We start from the raw sequence: 16,352 nt of genomic DNA, 5'->3' as shown, positions 1-16,352 counted from the left end.
TCCAGGCCTTTCCATAATTGGCTCATCTCCAGATGGAATGAGTTTTTTCTGTCGGATAACTGTTCAAATGATGATGCTCTCTCCGGAGGCAAGTCGGTCCCTGTCCGGGTGGCTATGGCCATCTCGTCCAGGGTTTTCTTTGCTATGGACAGTGTCTGGATCGAATCCTTTTCAGTGCAGTTGGACGTCTGTCGATTCCACCCTGTCAATTAACTTACTCTGGCATAACTCTTGTTTCCCGGTGAACCTGAAAAGGTTCAGTCCGACAGGGTCAGGACAGTGGCTTCCTTTTTAGCAACACTGTTCGTTGGGTGGCAATGACAGGTATGTCACATATTCGGACATAGTCCGAGGGTCTCCTCCCGACCATCTCGGCAGCGTTCATTTCAGGAGCTCTCCATTGGGAAGCGGGAGTCCTCAGCCGTCACGACGTGCATCCCGGGGACTAGTCTCTTCCCCAAGAGAGGTTTCATCTCCTGGTGAGCAGGGGGGGCCCCCCTGAGGTGACCCTCATGGCCTTCTGACTTTATCACACTATGGTGTTACAGTTCAGCTTTGGGGATTCTGAAGCAACCTTCAGCGACTCTTTGTCGGTGAAGTGGTCCTTCCACTTTGTGTACCTGTGTTCTCCGGTCTCCCTTCTTCCTCAAGGTCTTTGGAAGTGTTTTCAATCGAGACGGAGATGCTTTCCTGCTGGTGGCTCCTGATTGCCCCAGATGTCAGGGGTACTTGGATCTTCGGAGTCTCTACATCGATACTCCATCCCTGATGCTTCACTGCCCGGACCTGTTGTCTCAGGGTCTTTGGTTTTGCCTTGGACCTGGGTCGTTTGTCTTTGACTGTGTCCTTACAGCGGTCTTACGGCTTCCCTGGCTTTGTCATCGTTGGAATGATTAGAGCACATGGATCAGCTTTTGCTGGGACCTACCACAAACTGTGGCAGCCATAAATCTTATGGTATTGTACCTGTCGATACAATCCTCCGGTGTCCAGGATTTCCAGTTATTCTGGCATTCCTTCCGGCTGGCTTGGGTTTCACACTTGGCCTGGTCTTCCTGACAGTGCGGATCTCTACACTGTCAGTATGGTTAAGATATGGAATTGCTCCACTCTGGTATCCAGTTCATCCTTTGGAGTGTTTTCTTGATTATGCCTCCATTTGTCCTCCCTAGGGACTCCTGGGGAGTAAGTAGTGGTTCTTCGTTACCTCCGGGGACAGTCAATGGAACCGCTGGTTGTGATAGCCATTACATGGTCTATTGCTTAGGCTCTCTCTTTCTCTCAGGGTGTTTATATCAACCAGGAGAGTGTCTGAATTGGGAGCGTTCTCATGTGGCTCCCTCTTCTGGAGGGCATCATGTCAGGGTGGGAGTTGCTCTCGCCCTGTGTTGCTTCTTAGTGGTTTTCAGGTTCCATATTGTTCTGGAACTTATGGTACGGCCATTCTGTCCCCAGTCCTCTCGGCTGGTGTGGCCTCATTGACTGTGGTCTGGCCTCTTTGGATTTTTGTGATCCGTTCAGGTTCCTTACGGAAATCGGACTCCTTATTGGTGGTCTGAGATTTCTGGTTTTCACAGGAAAGGATGGCCGGCCTATAACCAAATGTTGGCTGGATGGCCTCGTAGGTCTTCCTCAGGGGCCTACCCATGGGTAGGCCTTCCTGTTGTTGATGCTTGTTTTTTCTCGGGCCATGTGTGCGGCTCGCTGTGGCGCCTCGGCTGTTTTACCTTACTAGGTGGCCACGTGGTCTTCTGTCCACACCTTTTTAAGGTTCTAGGCATTGGTTTCCTTTGCCTCTCAGGATGCTTCCTTTTTGGCGACGGATTCTCCTCTCAGCACAGGAGCGTCCCCACCCTTGGTTGAACTGCTTTGGGACATCCCCAAGGTCAACCCTGTGGACCCCCTATGGACCCTGAAGTAGAAAACAAGAGATATGGTAAGAACTTACCTTTGTTATCTCTGTTTCTACGAAGTCCATAGGGTCCACAGGGCGCCCGCCCTGACGCACCTGGCTTCATATGGGCTGTGTGGCTGGTCACCGGTTTTCCGTCTCCCATTTCTGTGAGTATGGTTATTGAGTGTTCCAGTTTTCTCTCTCTTTTTCTCTCCTCCTCCGGCCTTTGGCTACTTACAAACTGAGGTGCCTCTGGCTTGGGGGTGGGGTTATAGGGAGAGTGGACCCAGTGCATCCTGGGAGCTAAAAGTTTTAACTGCGTGGTGCCCGGATTTGGTTCCCAACCTATACCCCAAGGTCAACCCTGTGGACCCTATGGACTTCGTAGAAACAGAGATAACAAAGGTAAGTTCTTACCATATCTCTTGTTTTAGTTGTCCTGGAACTCCCTGCTTTACTGTTACTTACACTGATATGTACTGCTGTCTGCAAAGCAAGCCTGAGCTATCCTGTTCTGTTTTACAGCCTCTGAGAGTCAAAATTCCAGAGAACTTACTGAGTGAAATAGGTAAGCAATAAGCTATCGTATTGACCCTGATTTCACAACTTCTTCCTCTTATTAGGGACTGCCCATATTCATCTGCAGATTTGGATAGAACTATCTTCCTTATACTGCTCTAAAACAGTGCCACCCAGTGGCCACTTACATCACTTACATGGCATTGCCGAGCAGTAACTTTTTAACCCTCGGTTCTGCTCAGTAGGATTATATACAACAGTGAGGCAGTTGTCATAGTTAGGTATACTCCAGAGTTTTGAATATAAAAATGATGAGAACAATTGGAAGACTATATTATAAATCTCTTCTTTGCGTTATACTAATCATTTTTATAGTCAAAACTCTGGAGTAAAAAGTGTATGGCAGGTGGTCTACCTTTTCCGCACAGCCCTGATCAAAACGCAGCAAATTTCCAGCACTATATACTGCTGCACCTTTGTATAATGCAAACATGAACCCTTGGGTTTATATATGTATCTGTAAATCTGGCTCTAATACTAGCCAGCGCCTTCCCAGCTATTTACCTCACCGCACGTCACTGATATACAAGGCTCTTTAAAGAATGCAAAGGCACAAGTCTGGTAATAATTTATGAAGCCTTAACTCTAAACGTTGTGTCTCAGTGATATCACAGACTGCTAGTGAACGGATGCCTTATTTGTATATATGTTCATCATTCAATGACTGAATTCACTGTTAGTCTCATGCCTCAGTCAGGTCACTGGTTCTTAGCGAGTGGATAGTCTGTACTCCTGTCTATTTTGAAATATGTTGCAGAGTGGACCTGCCGCCGTATCCGAGACTGTACCTGGTGTTTTCTCTAGAAAGGGCTCACGAGCATTTATGAATGTATGTTTTCCTTTAAAATCAGTTGAATGGAAGGAGGTTTTAGTGTCAAAGAATTCTGCTTTAAAAATAAATACGTAGGGATGTAGCCTTATACTTTAAAGCATGCTTGAAAGTACTTTATAACCATTTAAAGTGTTGACAATGAACTGGTTAATATTCTTGGCATCGCTGCTGTTTGTCCCTCACAGAATCACGTTTACGCGGCTCTGAGGATATTCGAGGTGCATTAAGTGAAGCGCAGGAAGCCATGTTGCCTGAGATACAGGAGCAGATACAAGATTACAGGTGATATTGTACATTTTACAGAATACTATATGCCCAAAGAAATCTGGGGGAAATGTACTAAGCCTTCAGAGTGATAAAGTATCAGGCAATCAGCTCCTAACTTTCATTTTTCAAACTCAGCCTGTAAACTGACATTTAGGAGCTGATTGGTTGGTACTTTATCACTCTCCAAGTCTTGGTACATATCCCCTTCTGTGCTGCATAATACAGGACAGTCACCTTTTATTTTCTCAGCGGCGAATACTATTGTTATCGAGTGCTACAAAACAAGGAGCCTGTTTTGCAACTTAAAAGGGATAATTGTTTTTTTGATAGTAAAGTGTATTAAGAAAACCACTTAAAATGAAAGGAGTACAGTAGTCCCGTGAGCGAATTAAAAAAAAATAAATCAAAATCCTACCACGCATTTCGCTATATTTTCTAGAGCCTTTAATAGCTGTAACCATCCATGCAGCCCCGCTCTCTCCTCCTGGAAAACAAAAAGTGGGCAGGCTTTAACCTGCTCTCTTCTCCTGGAAAACAAAAATTGTGCAGGCTTTAAAATGTCACTAGTGCTGCTAAATTGTTATCAACCATCTAGTGTAGTAATAGGTCATATGGGCTCCCCGTTAACCTTCAAAAGGTTATTATACTTAATCTTAGTAATAAGGGGAAAAAATATTATTAATCATCAAAAGAGGCACCTATCTATAGTAAGATATCAGGCATTTAAAAAAAGAAGGGTTGCAGCCTAGTACAAAGAAATCTGACAATAAGGCAGGTAAGAGCTGGGGACCGCTAGTGAGGTTCGGAGGGCCGCCAGTGGCCATCGCTGTTCTCATGTGCAAAAAACAAGCCACAGCCCACTCTAATAACATTTAAATTACTAAGGTCCTGGTAGAGGTATGCCGCTATAATGCTTGCTGGTAAATATGGATTTGTCATATTCATGTTGTGACCTGTCATCTCTCACAGGACAAAGCGGACCATGGGCCTGGGCAGTCTTTATGGAGAAAACGACCTGCTCGACCTTGATATTGACCCTCAGAGAGAGCGTCAGGTTGCTGCTAAACAGATCGCACAGCTGGGGGAGATACTGTGAGTTTGAGGTTACCATCTTGTCACCACCGTTTATGCTTTTGGATTTTGTGCGGGGCCGTTGATTACACTGCTCACATGGACTGTGTGCGGCTACACTTTTAGTAGATGTGTAGATTTTTTTTTATTTTTGTAACAAATCGTTGTTTTTGGAATTATTTTGAAATGGCTGAAAATTAATATTATTTATTTCTTTTTATCAGATCAAAGTATGAAGAAGAGAGAAGGTGAGTGGCACATCAGAAAGATACCGAACCAATAATAATTGTGGGCTGCAGATAGGTCTGACCTTGCTCTCTATTGTGCCCAGTGATTCAATCCGATTGTGTGTGTGTGGTGTCATTGGTTAATTCTGCGATGTTCCCCAGGGATGTCCATGGTTCCTACTATATTCCATTCTATTTGTACTAGACCCAAAACGACTGGATGTTGGGTGCACATTACATATTGAAAGCAGTAGGTATTGTTTATTCAATCCCAGAGGTGGGAATGTGCGACGTGTGTGCATTAAGGAATGCTGTACATTATGGCGGAATGCGTAGGGTATCTTCTGCTGTATGTGTATAAGGCACTGCACTCTGGATCCCAGGTATTCTAGGCTCACAAACGTTTGTTTAACCCTCGCTCTGTTTCAAGTAAACTGTGATCGAAATGTATATATAACTTGTCATATCTTCTTGGCTTTTAAACCATACTGTTTAATTAACTCCTTTATGTCCAGGACATATATAATGTGCAATCGGAAAGGTTTGTATCCCTAATACCATGAGAGTAATTAAGACGTATTTAGTTGTATATACTGTTCCTTGCTGCAAGCTACTGACCTTTGTAATCCGCTACCTGACTGCACTGATTAGCGAACATGTCTGATCCGTACAAACTCTGACATCCAGATAAGTGAGCAATTCATCGGCACACACTAGGTGGCCCATCCCACTGATCAAGCTGGTTCCGGCATCGGGCAGAAGAACCGGCAATGTGTAACATGGAAGCTTACAGATTCAGGGTCGTGCTAGGTTGGGGAGAATCACTCACCATGCTTGGTTTGATTGGACTTTGATTGTCTGTAATGGCAATTTGGACTCCCACACATTGGTTGAGCAATTTGGTTACAAATGATCCAATTGGCCAACCACATCACACAGTCTGTGGCCAGTTTTTGTGTGATCAGTCGCGTGAGCAACATCGAATTCAAAAGTTACTGTTCCGTTCACAGCCTGAGAATTGGCCGCAAATGAGGTGGTTTGTATCTGACAGCTTCAAATCTGATCCTTCTGAGAGGGTTTATAATAAGAGCATCTCCTTGTATTATAGTGGGTGCATAGACACAGGCAGGCTGAATCCAAATGCTTCTCTATATATTATTGTCGTTGTATGCTACATGTATTATAATATTTAATAATAACATGACAAAGTTCTCTCCGTATGACACTGGGAAGGCTTTACGTGTGTGACAAACGGAATATGTATATAAACAGAGGGGGAAAGGGCCTCCTGTGTTAATTACTTAAACTTAACATACATTAAAGTCCCATAATGTATTGCGGGTGTCAAATATAAATCTGGTTTCAACTGTGTAATTGTCACGGCCATTTGGACACATTTGTAGTCTATCTGCTGATGTACTAAGGGCTGCTGAGCATAGTATTATATTAGCTATTACCGCAGTTCTGTATTTTGGGACTTGTTTTTGGATGCTGAGTTTTGCAAACAAGCTAAAAAATATCTGCACCGTTGGACACCTGGGTGCACACCCGTCTCTGGTATATGTATAAAAAAAATAATTACGCCCCCTCTTATAGAAATCGTCTTAAGTTTTAACTTTAGTGATTTATGTTGTTGAAGTGGACGAATGACTAATTAGCAATGACCTAGTGCCCTCTTGCCTCCGTTGCTTCCCTCCAGTTCCCCTATGGCATTTGCACTAAGTACATATATGAATCATGCTGGAATAAGCTCTCGAGAGTTTCGTCCCGTCAGCGTCTCGGAGAAGTCTCAGAGCATCCCCGACAAAGACAAGTGGCTTCCGTTCTTCCCCAAGACTAAAAAGGTGAGTTGACTAGGACGTTATTACAGGGTCCAGCAAAATTCAGATGAACAAACACCCAAATAAGTGTCCTGTAAAGGAGATGTCCATCCAAACAATATTTTTTTTCTTTAACAAAATCTAATGATAAAGAGGTGGCTTTCACAGAGTGTTTATGGATTTGATGGTTGTGGCAGAGTCGGATCAGGCCTATTAGGTACAGTAGTGAGTAGCGGCACAGGAGGAGTATTGTGGGTGAGATGGACATTGTTTAAACTGTTTAAGGGCTAGCTCATAGCAAGGTGCAGATAGTACAACAACAGGCTAGTCTTTAAGGCGGCCAATCGGATATTGGCTTTCATGTCTGGTGCCCATTTCTACAGTAAAAGCAAATAGCTGATTGGTTGCTACAGTACAATTGAAGCGTATAGGTGTTTTACAAAGAGTTGATTCAGGACTTGATCTGAAGGAATATCGTTGACTCCTGATCTTTCTTGCGTCACAGAGTAGCAATGCGAAAAAGGACAAGGACCGGGAATCGGCGGATGACAAGAGAAGGAATCCCATTCTCAAATACATTGGAAAACCCAAAAGTTCCTCTCAAAGTAGTGAGTATTAAAAAGCTGCTGTAACTATTATGGCTGCATTGCAAACACCGCCTACTGTTCATACAGGAAATACCCTACACACAAATCAAAAAGCTGACCTAGTAATAGAAAAATGTGGGGCAGTCCCGATTTGAGGCAGCGATCTCGCTGTAACATGATCGGGTTTGACCCGGTTTTTGGGGTAGGGGTTACATGGTGTTACCCTGCTGCATGCAGGGGTTTCAGTAGCCGGAGAGGTGGCCTAGCACTTCAGCACTGCTAAGCATGGCCCCAGGGGTGTGGCCTCAATGTTTGGGTTAGTGCAGGGGTCTTCAACCTTGGCCCTCCAACTGCTCTGGAACTACATATCCCAGCATGCACTGCCATAGTTTTAGCATGCTGTTATATCAAAAAGGTGGCAGTGCATGCTGGGATGTGTAGTTCCATAGCAGCTGGAGGGCCAAGGTTGAAGACCCCTGGGTTAGCGGCTGTACCTATTATGACACGCCCACAACATGCCACAGCCAGGCCGGAGTCCCCATTCACAGATTAGCTAATGTTGAGAGCTGTGTACTTGAATTTACAACTTTGAGTGTGTAGGGTCAGGTGGTACAGTCCGCCAGCTTGTGTGACATGGAATAATCTGTGTATGTAGATTCATATTGTCTGAGGTTTACCTCACAATTATCATCGTTTTATTTGTTTGTGGCTTTTTCTTTTTGTTTTGTTTTTTTACCCCATTTTATTCAGTCCATTATTATTTATTTATTTGCTATGTTCTGGTATTGCAAGCAGGTTGTCAGCTTGCCATTGGTAAATTTAAACCATACGATAATTGAAATTAGTAAGAAACTACTTGCACAGTATTTTGTCGATGTCACCTGTTGTGGTAGCCATGTTTAGGGCTCCATTTAACGCCGACACTAAATGGCGGCAGTAAATTTTGTTTAGTGTCGCGGTGATACTAACGAATATGTTACCGCCATGTTATAGCATTCCCAATGGAATAATAAAGGATTAATAAATGATGTTAAATCCTCCTCTTTGAATCCATCTGGGGACACTGTACACCCACCGTATTTAAACATAATATTAAAAACAGCATTTCCCTGGGAAAAAAACAAAAAATTTGGTAAACTTTAAACAGAACTAGAGCAAAATACGCATTGTTAAATACGTGTTTAAAGTTTACCAAAATATTTTTATTTTTTTATTTTTATTATTTTTTAATATTTTTCAGGGAAATGCTGTTTTTCTTTTCGTTACTTTTCTGGGTCTATCCTACCAGCTCGGTTAAAAAAATAATACTGTCCAGCAGTACGGGGGGTTATGGAAGGGGGAGGAGTTATCACTTTTTAGTATACTTCAAATGTCAACATACTGATAGAGAGCGTCTGTCTCGAGGGTCCAGAGTCCCCTCCCCCCAATAATTAATTAATTCTGCTTCACCTACCGCATGTAATTATGGCTGGTCCTCGTATTATGATCTTTATACCAAAGTCATGAACGTGGTTGGGAATCGAATCGAGGTTCACGGTGACCTAACCAAATGTCAGAGACCCATGTGGATCATGGAGGTTGTAGTTTATTTTTTAAAGCCTGCTGATATGCTATTATAGGGCCTGTTTCCGCTACGGATCGCAATACTGCGTACGCACGCAGTTTAACTGGGATAGCAAGCTAAACCACTTCAATCGCAATGCAAACTCAGCACCACATAAGGACACCCACTCTACCATACGCACATCTGTAATAGTGAAACCATCTGTACAATAGCGTACCATCGGACCCATACACACACTTGCACAAGCCCTGGCCTTACTCAGAAATTGCTAACAGCCACGCACTATGAGACCTCTGGCTGCGTAAGCTGTTGCAGTGGATAATTTATGCACACCCCTGCAACGGCGTTGAAACGTACTGGCACGCCTGCGCTCGCTCCCCCGTCACCCCCCACAAACGGCACTTCCTGTCAATCACTCTGCGATGGGTCTGCGTAGCCTCTGCAATCGCAGTCCCGATCGCTGTGGCCGGCACGTGCACTGCGATGCATGAGCAGAACGCTACAATTGGTCAATTGCGTGCGTATTAGCAACTGCAATCTAAGCCGAATCAGGCCCATAGATAGGTATCTCTTCACTAATTACTCTTATTCGTTTAACGAACTACTAAGATCAGAAGTAATGTACAGATGTGTTCTCATACACCTAGCCTCAATACGCCATGCGTTGCAAGATGCTTGGCACGAGTGAGCAGCCTGGTCCTGTGCGACTCAGCTTGCGCCAAACATCTTTTTTGTGCGATGAGACTAGAATGCAGCAGGCGACTGCACTGATTAATTAATTACTTGGCGTGGAAAAAAGCTACAGATTCAGACTCGGTCGCGTACAGAGATAAAGTGTCCGCATATCAAATTGATCGGTGCAGTCTTGTGGTGCATCGTAGTTGCAGCACATTGCGACTAAGACGCATTTCCAGGCGAAAAAGACGAACGGGACCGGGCACGTCTGTTTTGGTGCGAACACACCAGTAGTGTGTGAGAACACATCCGTACGGCCCTTTTGGAGGTTAGAGGGCCGCCTAGTGCGACCCCCAAAGTGTATCAGGTTGCCTATCCCTGCCCTAGATGAACAGGTCTTCATTGGATAGATACTGGTAATTGATCTACTACCGTTAGTAAGTAACCACGAGTTATTTTGCTGGACAAGGATGTTTCACGCTAAAATCCGCAACCTGAGGCCTAACGTAGGACACAGTGTCTGGTGTAGATGTGAAGGTCTTCAATGGAAATGTCTGTCTGGTCCGTTTTCCCTGTTCTCTTCTCAAGGCTCTGTTGCTTATGATGTCTGTCATTAATTCGCTGCGCTGCTACTTATTATTTTTTTTTTTTCATTAATTAAGACTTAATTCCTAATTTTTTTTTCATTGTAGCATTTCATATCCCTTTGTCCCCTGGTGAAGGTAAACCTAATCTCTTAATTCCTTGACACTTTTTTGGCCTCTAATAGACCCTCCTTTCACTAATCCTTTCTTCTTCTTTATTTGGTATGTTTTTTTTCAAACTCAAATGAAACCAATTAAAAAATTTTAATGTTTCTAATTTCTATATACCTGAACTTTTTTAATTTTTTAGAATTCTTATCATATGGTCATTGAGGGCCATATCTCTGAGCTGAAGAGCTTACAGTCAAGTTGTGGTCACAGTAGACATCTTATGTTTTGGCAAGTCTTCTTAGTGACTGGAAATACGGTACCCACTGGAATATTTGATCTGCGGTTTACTAGTGTTTTCAATACTAGTAGAATGCAGGGACAATGGTCTGACACTAAAAATTGTACCCTCAGCTTTTAATAGCATTGAAAATAAATGTAGTGGCAGCAAGGTAGGCGGCCATTCCTTGCTTGAAGAGGATTATCTCCAATCTTGTTGATCCTGGTGGTTGTGTATCTTTGCTCTTCACATATTTAATCCCTCTCGGACCAGAAATTCAGCTATTTTTGGAGTAGGGTTACAAAATGGGCCCTAGTTACAGGCGAAAAAAGCGCACGCATGAAGGCAAGTTTTTCGCACAGTTGCAGAGCTCCAGCTGGGATTGGGGTGCGTTTCGGATTCCATCTGCTGCACATGTGCCCGATTTACGACAGGAGCACATCTAAGACCCCCACGTATGAGTTACGTACCTGCGACAAACACATTTGCTGGGGTGTTGGCAGGCAGCCAATCACAGGCCGTTATATATCCGTCGACCATCATCATCCCTGATCACACAAAATGGCTCAGTCAGGCGTTTTTCCAGTTCTTCATGCATTAGCGTAAATGCCCCCTTATTGTATTTAAGCCGCCATCAGAATGCCCCGATCAGCCCATCCTGGCACAAGCCACCGAAGACAGGTTGAAATGGGAAAAAATCTACAGGGGTGCAGCATGCGCAGACCAATTTCAACGGTCATAGTATACTCCCCCCTGCGTCAGCCCATCAGTCTTCAGTTGAACGAGCCCTAAAATTACCTCTGAACGTCCATCAAGCTGCCGCTTACTTAGTATCTTCATGTGACACACAGTAACTCGGTTATGATCTCTTCAGCTTTGACCTATATAACTAACATGATCTTGCTCTGCAGACGCTGTCTTTTCTTCCTTTATAAATTCCGCTAATCTATTATAATCTGAGTGTTCTCCCTGCGTCGTTCCTGTTCTTTTCCTTTCTCACAATGTCACTTCCTGTTTCCTGTGGTGAATTTGCTGGCTGCAAATGGCCGCCCAAGATGTAGCCAGCCAGATGGGCCTACGGAGGTATGGTGTCTCACATGTTGCGTATTCGTTTCTCCACAGTAAAACCCGGGAATGTCCGAAACATCATCCAACACTTCGAAAACAACCAGCAGTATGACTTCCAGGAACTCTGCTTGCAGCGATTGTCCACAGGAAGCTATCCTGAAGACCTGCTGGACAATGACAGGTAAAGTGTGTTTGCGTTTACAACGGTTAGAACCGTGTCTTCTAACGTTACGCTCGGTCTTCTAGTTTTGCAATTAATCTTTTTTTTAGAAAAAAAAATAACGATATATGAGCTTCTCGAAAGGACACTCCCAATAGTAGAGAGAGAGACACTTCTTTACGGGATATTTATAAAAGAGAGGACCGATTTTAAAATTGAGCGAAAATAAAAATACTGAGGTAAATTTTTTAAAAATATGTTTTATACTGCTTTTGGAGTATTTGACATCATTTTTTGATACTCCACTTTTGTGACTATCCTCTATACATATATAGGGGACAACTCTCGATGTATGGGGCTATGTGCAGTACACACAAAACCCGTACGTACGGTAGGCTTAATTCATGCATTTTAATACACATTAGGGTGCTATTGCCAATGTTAAAACGCCATCTCGGCTTAATTGCGTTGATTAAAGTTAAATTTTATATTTTTGTAATTTTAAAGTGTCTGCTTCTTGTCTATACATCACTATTTACAGAGCCTGACTTAGGTGAGATACCTATATGGGCCCAATTTTCTCCTCTCCCATTTGTCAAAACTAACCATGTAAAATGTTTAATTCTAGTCCAGGTCAGTCTGTGGCACTAGCCCCTGGGTAACAGACTACGTTGCCTAATGGTTGAGCTGGTTCTAGTGTTGTTAGGACCACTTTTTAAATGGTTCCAGCTAGTGTGTTCCTCAGATGAAGCTTGGAAGGGTTCAAACAGGATTACCATGCTCCAGGGGACTTTAAGGGAGGTATGGAAGCTTTCATTTCCTGTGCCTGGACAGGGGGTGGGAAGTATGACCTGTAATAAGGGACCAAAGGTTCTCTCCGGTTACTGGGATCCAGATATTTGAGTTAATTGAATGTCAGTAGAGTAATTTTATAATCAGTTAGGGTAGATAAATACCTGTGTAATGAGGCAGTAACGGGGTTGGTTTTCAGGGTCTTTCCGCTGTTCTTTCCACAATCTGCATAACTCTTTGTTTGGTAGGCCCTTGCCAAGGCCATTCCACCAGTAAAGTGGTGCAGACACAGAAACATGCGTTATTGTACCATATCTTCTCTAGGAATCGTCTATTCTGATTTTGATAGTGTTCTTGTAGTTTCAGAAAGAGTTTTTGATGGTGATAAATGCCTGATATCTTGGGTATAAGTAACCATCTAATGTTCTACTCCTTGAGTTATTACATATATATTTCTGATGTGATATGACTGGAGCGGAGAAACTAAACTGGCTGTTTACATAAATCGGTTTAGGAGCTCTATTAAAGTGTCATCTTCCACCTTATTGAATACACAGAGCAGGAGTGATGCCTTAGGCTAGGAAAGTCATCTGTAGTAACAATACATAATTTCTGATCCCTTTTGTATGAGACCATCGGGAGTGTGTTCTAAAAACTCTATACGGCACAGGTCTAAAGAGATTCATGGCAGCTCTCACTATAATGAATAAAACAGGAAGGACCTCAGCGCCTAATAACCCAGGACCGGATAGTTTACCTGTAGCTAGTATAAACTTTGTATCGCTTGTTATGGAAAAGTGCCGGCTGGTAGGGACCCCAAGCAGGAATAACCGTCTGTGTCAGAGACCGGCGTGCAGCCAGGGAGCTCCAACGGGATATCCGATTCACACGGCAAGTGAGTTTGCTGATGTAAGGGAGCTCGCTCAGGTAGCGTTGAGGCTCCAGCAAACCGTCCGGCTCACACTGCAAGTGAGTGACGGAACGGGTGAGATCTTTAGTCAGCCCTCAGGGGGGACACGTTAATACAACCAGATGGCTGAATCTATGCTGCTGAATGCTCCAAGTAGATGACCGCGAGAGTGGCGAAGCCTGACGCGTTTCCCCGTGGCTCCACCCACGGCTTCGTCAGAGGCTGATGACCTTATTCCTGCTTGGGGTCCCTACCAGCCGGCACTTTTCCATCTTCAACATTTCATATGCCGCGGGTTCCCAACAGAGGGTGAGCTTACCTATTACCATTATACACTGGAACTAATACCGTTAATACACTACTATTAACTCCACTGAGGAATCGTGGATCTGGTTCTTATTACCATCAGTTTCTTTGGTTCACTAAGCGACATAGGAGACCTCCTATTTGGAGGGTAAAGACATTGAACTCCAGCTTATAGTGAATTTCTTATTGGTTTTACATTGACTATTGTATTATTCTATTAATTTTTAATGTGTATTGAATCTTATTATCTATTGCTGAAATACTCCTATTTAATTATTTGCATGATAAATAATTTTCCTTTTTTTAATAAAACACCTGAGTTCAGGATTAATTATTTGTCACTCAGTGTTGTCAATTAAGCGCTGTGTCCATCCTATTTTAGTTTCTTAATTATATTTTTATACTGACTCCTTTTACTCATAATATATGTATTGTTATAGATATCCATTTAGTGATCATTCTAGGTCCGGCATGGGGCAGGGCGCCGGACAGTAGAAAGGGTACTCTAGCGTGTCCGAAAGGGCTGCCCCCAAGCTCTTGCATTACTGCGCGCATGCGCACTGCATCTTTTCACAGTCGGTGAGCGCTGTACCGCAATTTTTCACCCCCGCGACACTGAGGCCCATGGGTGGGGTTGGCACCCGGCAGATTTTTTTAGCAAGGTGCCGCCATAAGAGCAGGGCGTATTCTGCCCTTTTGAAATTGCTCAATTTGCCCTGCTCAAAAAGCCTATTGGGAACGCTACTACTAACCATCCAAACCTCAGCGCTCACATATTTCAAGTTGTAAATTGACATTTTGGATGTGTCAGGTCTAATACAGGAGATACAAGTCTCTCAGTAACTGTGACCCATACACCGATACAGGAACTGCATGGCTCTCAGGAACTGTGACCCATACACCGATACAGGAGATACACATCTCTCAGTAACTGTGACCCATACACCGATACAGGAGATACACTGCTCTCAGTAACTGTGACCCATACACCGATACAGGAGACACACGGCTCTCAGTAACTGTGACCCATACACCGATACAGGAGACACACGTCTCTCCAGTAACTGTGACCCATACACCGATACAGGAACTGCATGGCTCTCAGGAACTGTGACCCATACACCGATACAGGAGACACACATCTCTCAGTAACTATGACCCATACACCGATACAGAAAACACACGTCTCTCAGCAACTGTGATCCATACACCAATACAAGCGACGCACTGCTCTCAGTAACTGTGACCCATACACCAATACAGGAGACACACTGCTCTCAGTAACTGTGACCCATACACCGATACAGGAACTGCATGGCTCTCAGTAACTGTGACCCATACACCAATACAGGAGATACACTGCTCTCAGTAACTGTGACCCATACACCGATACAGGAGACACACTGCTCTCAGTAACTGTGACCCATACACCGATACAGGAACTGCATAGCTCTCAGTAACTGTGACCCATACACCGATACAGGAGACACACGGCTCTCAGTAACTGTGACCCATACACCGATACAGGAGACACACGTCTCTCTCCAGTAACTGTGACCCATACACCGATACAGGAGATACACGTCTCTCAGCAACTGTGACCCATACACCAATACAAGCGACGCACTGCTCTCAGTAACTGTGACCCATACACCAATACAGGAGACGCACTGCTCTCAGTAACTGTGACCCATACGCCGATACAGGAGACACACTGCTCTCAGTAACTGTGACCCATACACCAATACAAGCGACGCACTGCTCTCAGTAACTGTGACCCATACACCGATACAGGAGCTACACAGCTCTCAGGAACTGTGACCCATACACCGATACAGGAGACACATGACTCAGTAACTGTGACCCATACACCGATACAGGAGCTACACGGCTCTCAGTAACTGTGACCCATACACCGATACAGGAGCTACACGGCTCTCAGGAACTGTGACCCATACACCGATACAGGAGCTACATGGCTCTCAGTAACTGTGACCCATACACCGATACAGAAAACACACGTCTCTCAGTAACTGTGACCCATACACCGATACAGGAGACACACGGCTCTCAGTAACTGTGACCCATACACCGATACAGGAGACACACGGCTCTCAGTAACTGTGACCCATACACCGATACAGGAGACACACGGCTCTCAGGAACTGTGACCCATACACCGATACAGGAGACACACGACTCTCAGGAACTGTGACCCATACACCGATACAGGAGACACACGACTCTCAGTAACTGTGACCCATACACCGATACACGAGACACACTGCTCTCAGGAACTGTGACCCATACACCAATACAGTAGACACACGTCTCTCAGCAACTGTGACCCATACACCTATACAGGAGCTACACGGCTCTCAGGAACTGTGACCCATACACCGATACATGAGATACACGTCTCTCAGTAACTGTGACCCATACACCGATACAGGAGACACACTGCTCTCAGAAACTGTGACCCATACACCGATACAGAAAACACACGTCTCTCAGCAACTGTGACCCATACACCAATACAAGCGACGCACTGCTCTCAGTAACTGTGACCCATACACCGATACAGGAGCTACACGGCTCTCAGGAACTGTGACCCATACACCGATACAG

At 44.3% G+C, this 16,352-nt stretch overlaps 1 protein-coding gene across 7 annotated transcripts in view; it reads left to right on the top strand.

The window, feature by feature from the left end:
* The window catches only part of ARHGEF11 (Rho guanine nucleotide exchange factor 11), a 130,505-nt gene that overhangs the window by 79,084 nt on the left and 35,069 nt on the right, over positions 1–16,352 (top strand). For 6 of the 7 annotated variants that reach the window (XM_088449645.1, XM_088449640.1, XM_088449644.1 and 3 more), the window contains 8 exons: positions 2,420–2,462; positions 3,491–3,587; positions 4,542–4,664; positions 4,868–4,891; positions 6,570–6,714; positions 7,196–7,298; positions 10,209–10,238; positions 11,611–11,737. In XM_088449645.1, the coding sequence (XP_088305771.1) occupies positions 2,420–2,462; positions 3,491–3,587; positions 4,542–4,664; positions 4,868–4,891; positions 6,570–6,714; positions 7,196–7,298; positions 10,209–10,238; positions 11,611–11,737 (692 nt within the window). The remainder of the gene's footprint in view (positions 1–2,419; positions 2,463–3,490; positions 3,588–4,541; positions 4,665–4,867; positions 4,892–6,569; positions 6,715–7,195; positions 7,299–10,208; positions 10,239–11,610; positions 11,738–16,352) is intronic. The other variant, XM_088449641.1, reaches the window with a different exon arrangement.

This window comes from Taudactylus pleione, unplaced genomic scaffold (assembly GCF_031769625.1).
Source record: "Taudactylus pleione unplaced genomic scaffold, aTauple2 ptg000490l, whole genome shotgun sequence".
In the NCBI taxonomy this organism is placed as follows: domain Eukaryota; kingdom Metazoa; phylum Chordata; class Amphibia; order Anura; family Myobatrachidae; genus Taudactylus; species Taudactylus pleione.
The sequence above is the reverse complement of the archived record's forward strand: the minus strand, read 5'-3'. Positions and strand labels throughout refer to the sequence as shown.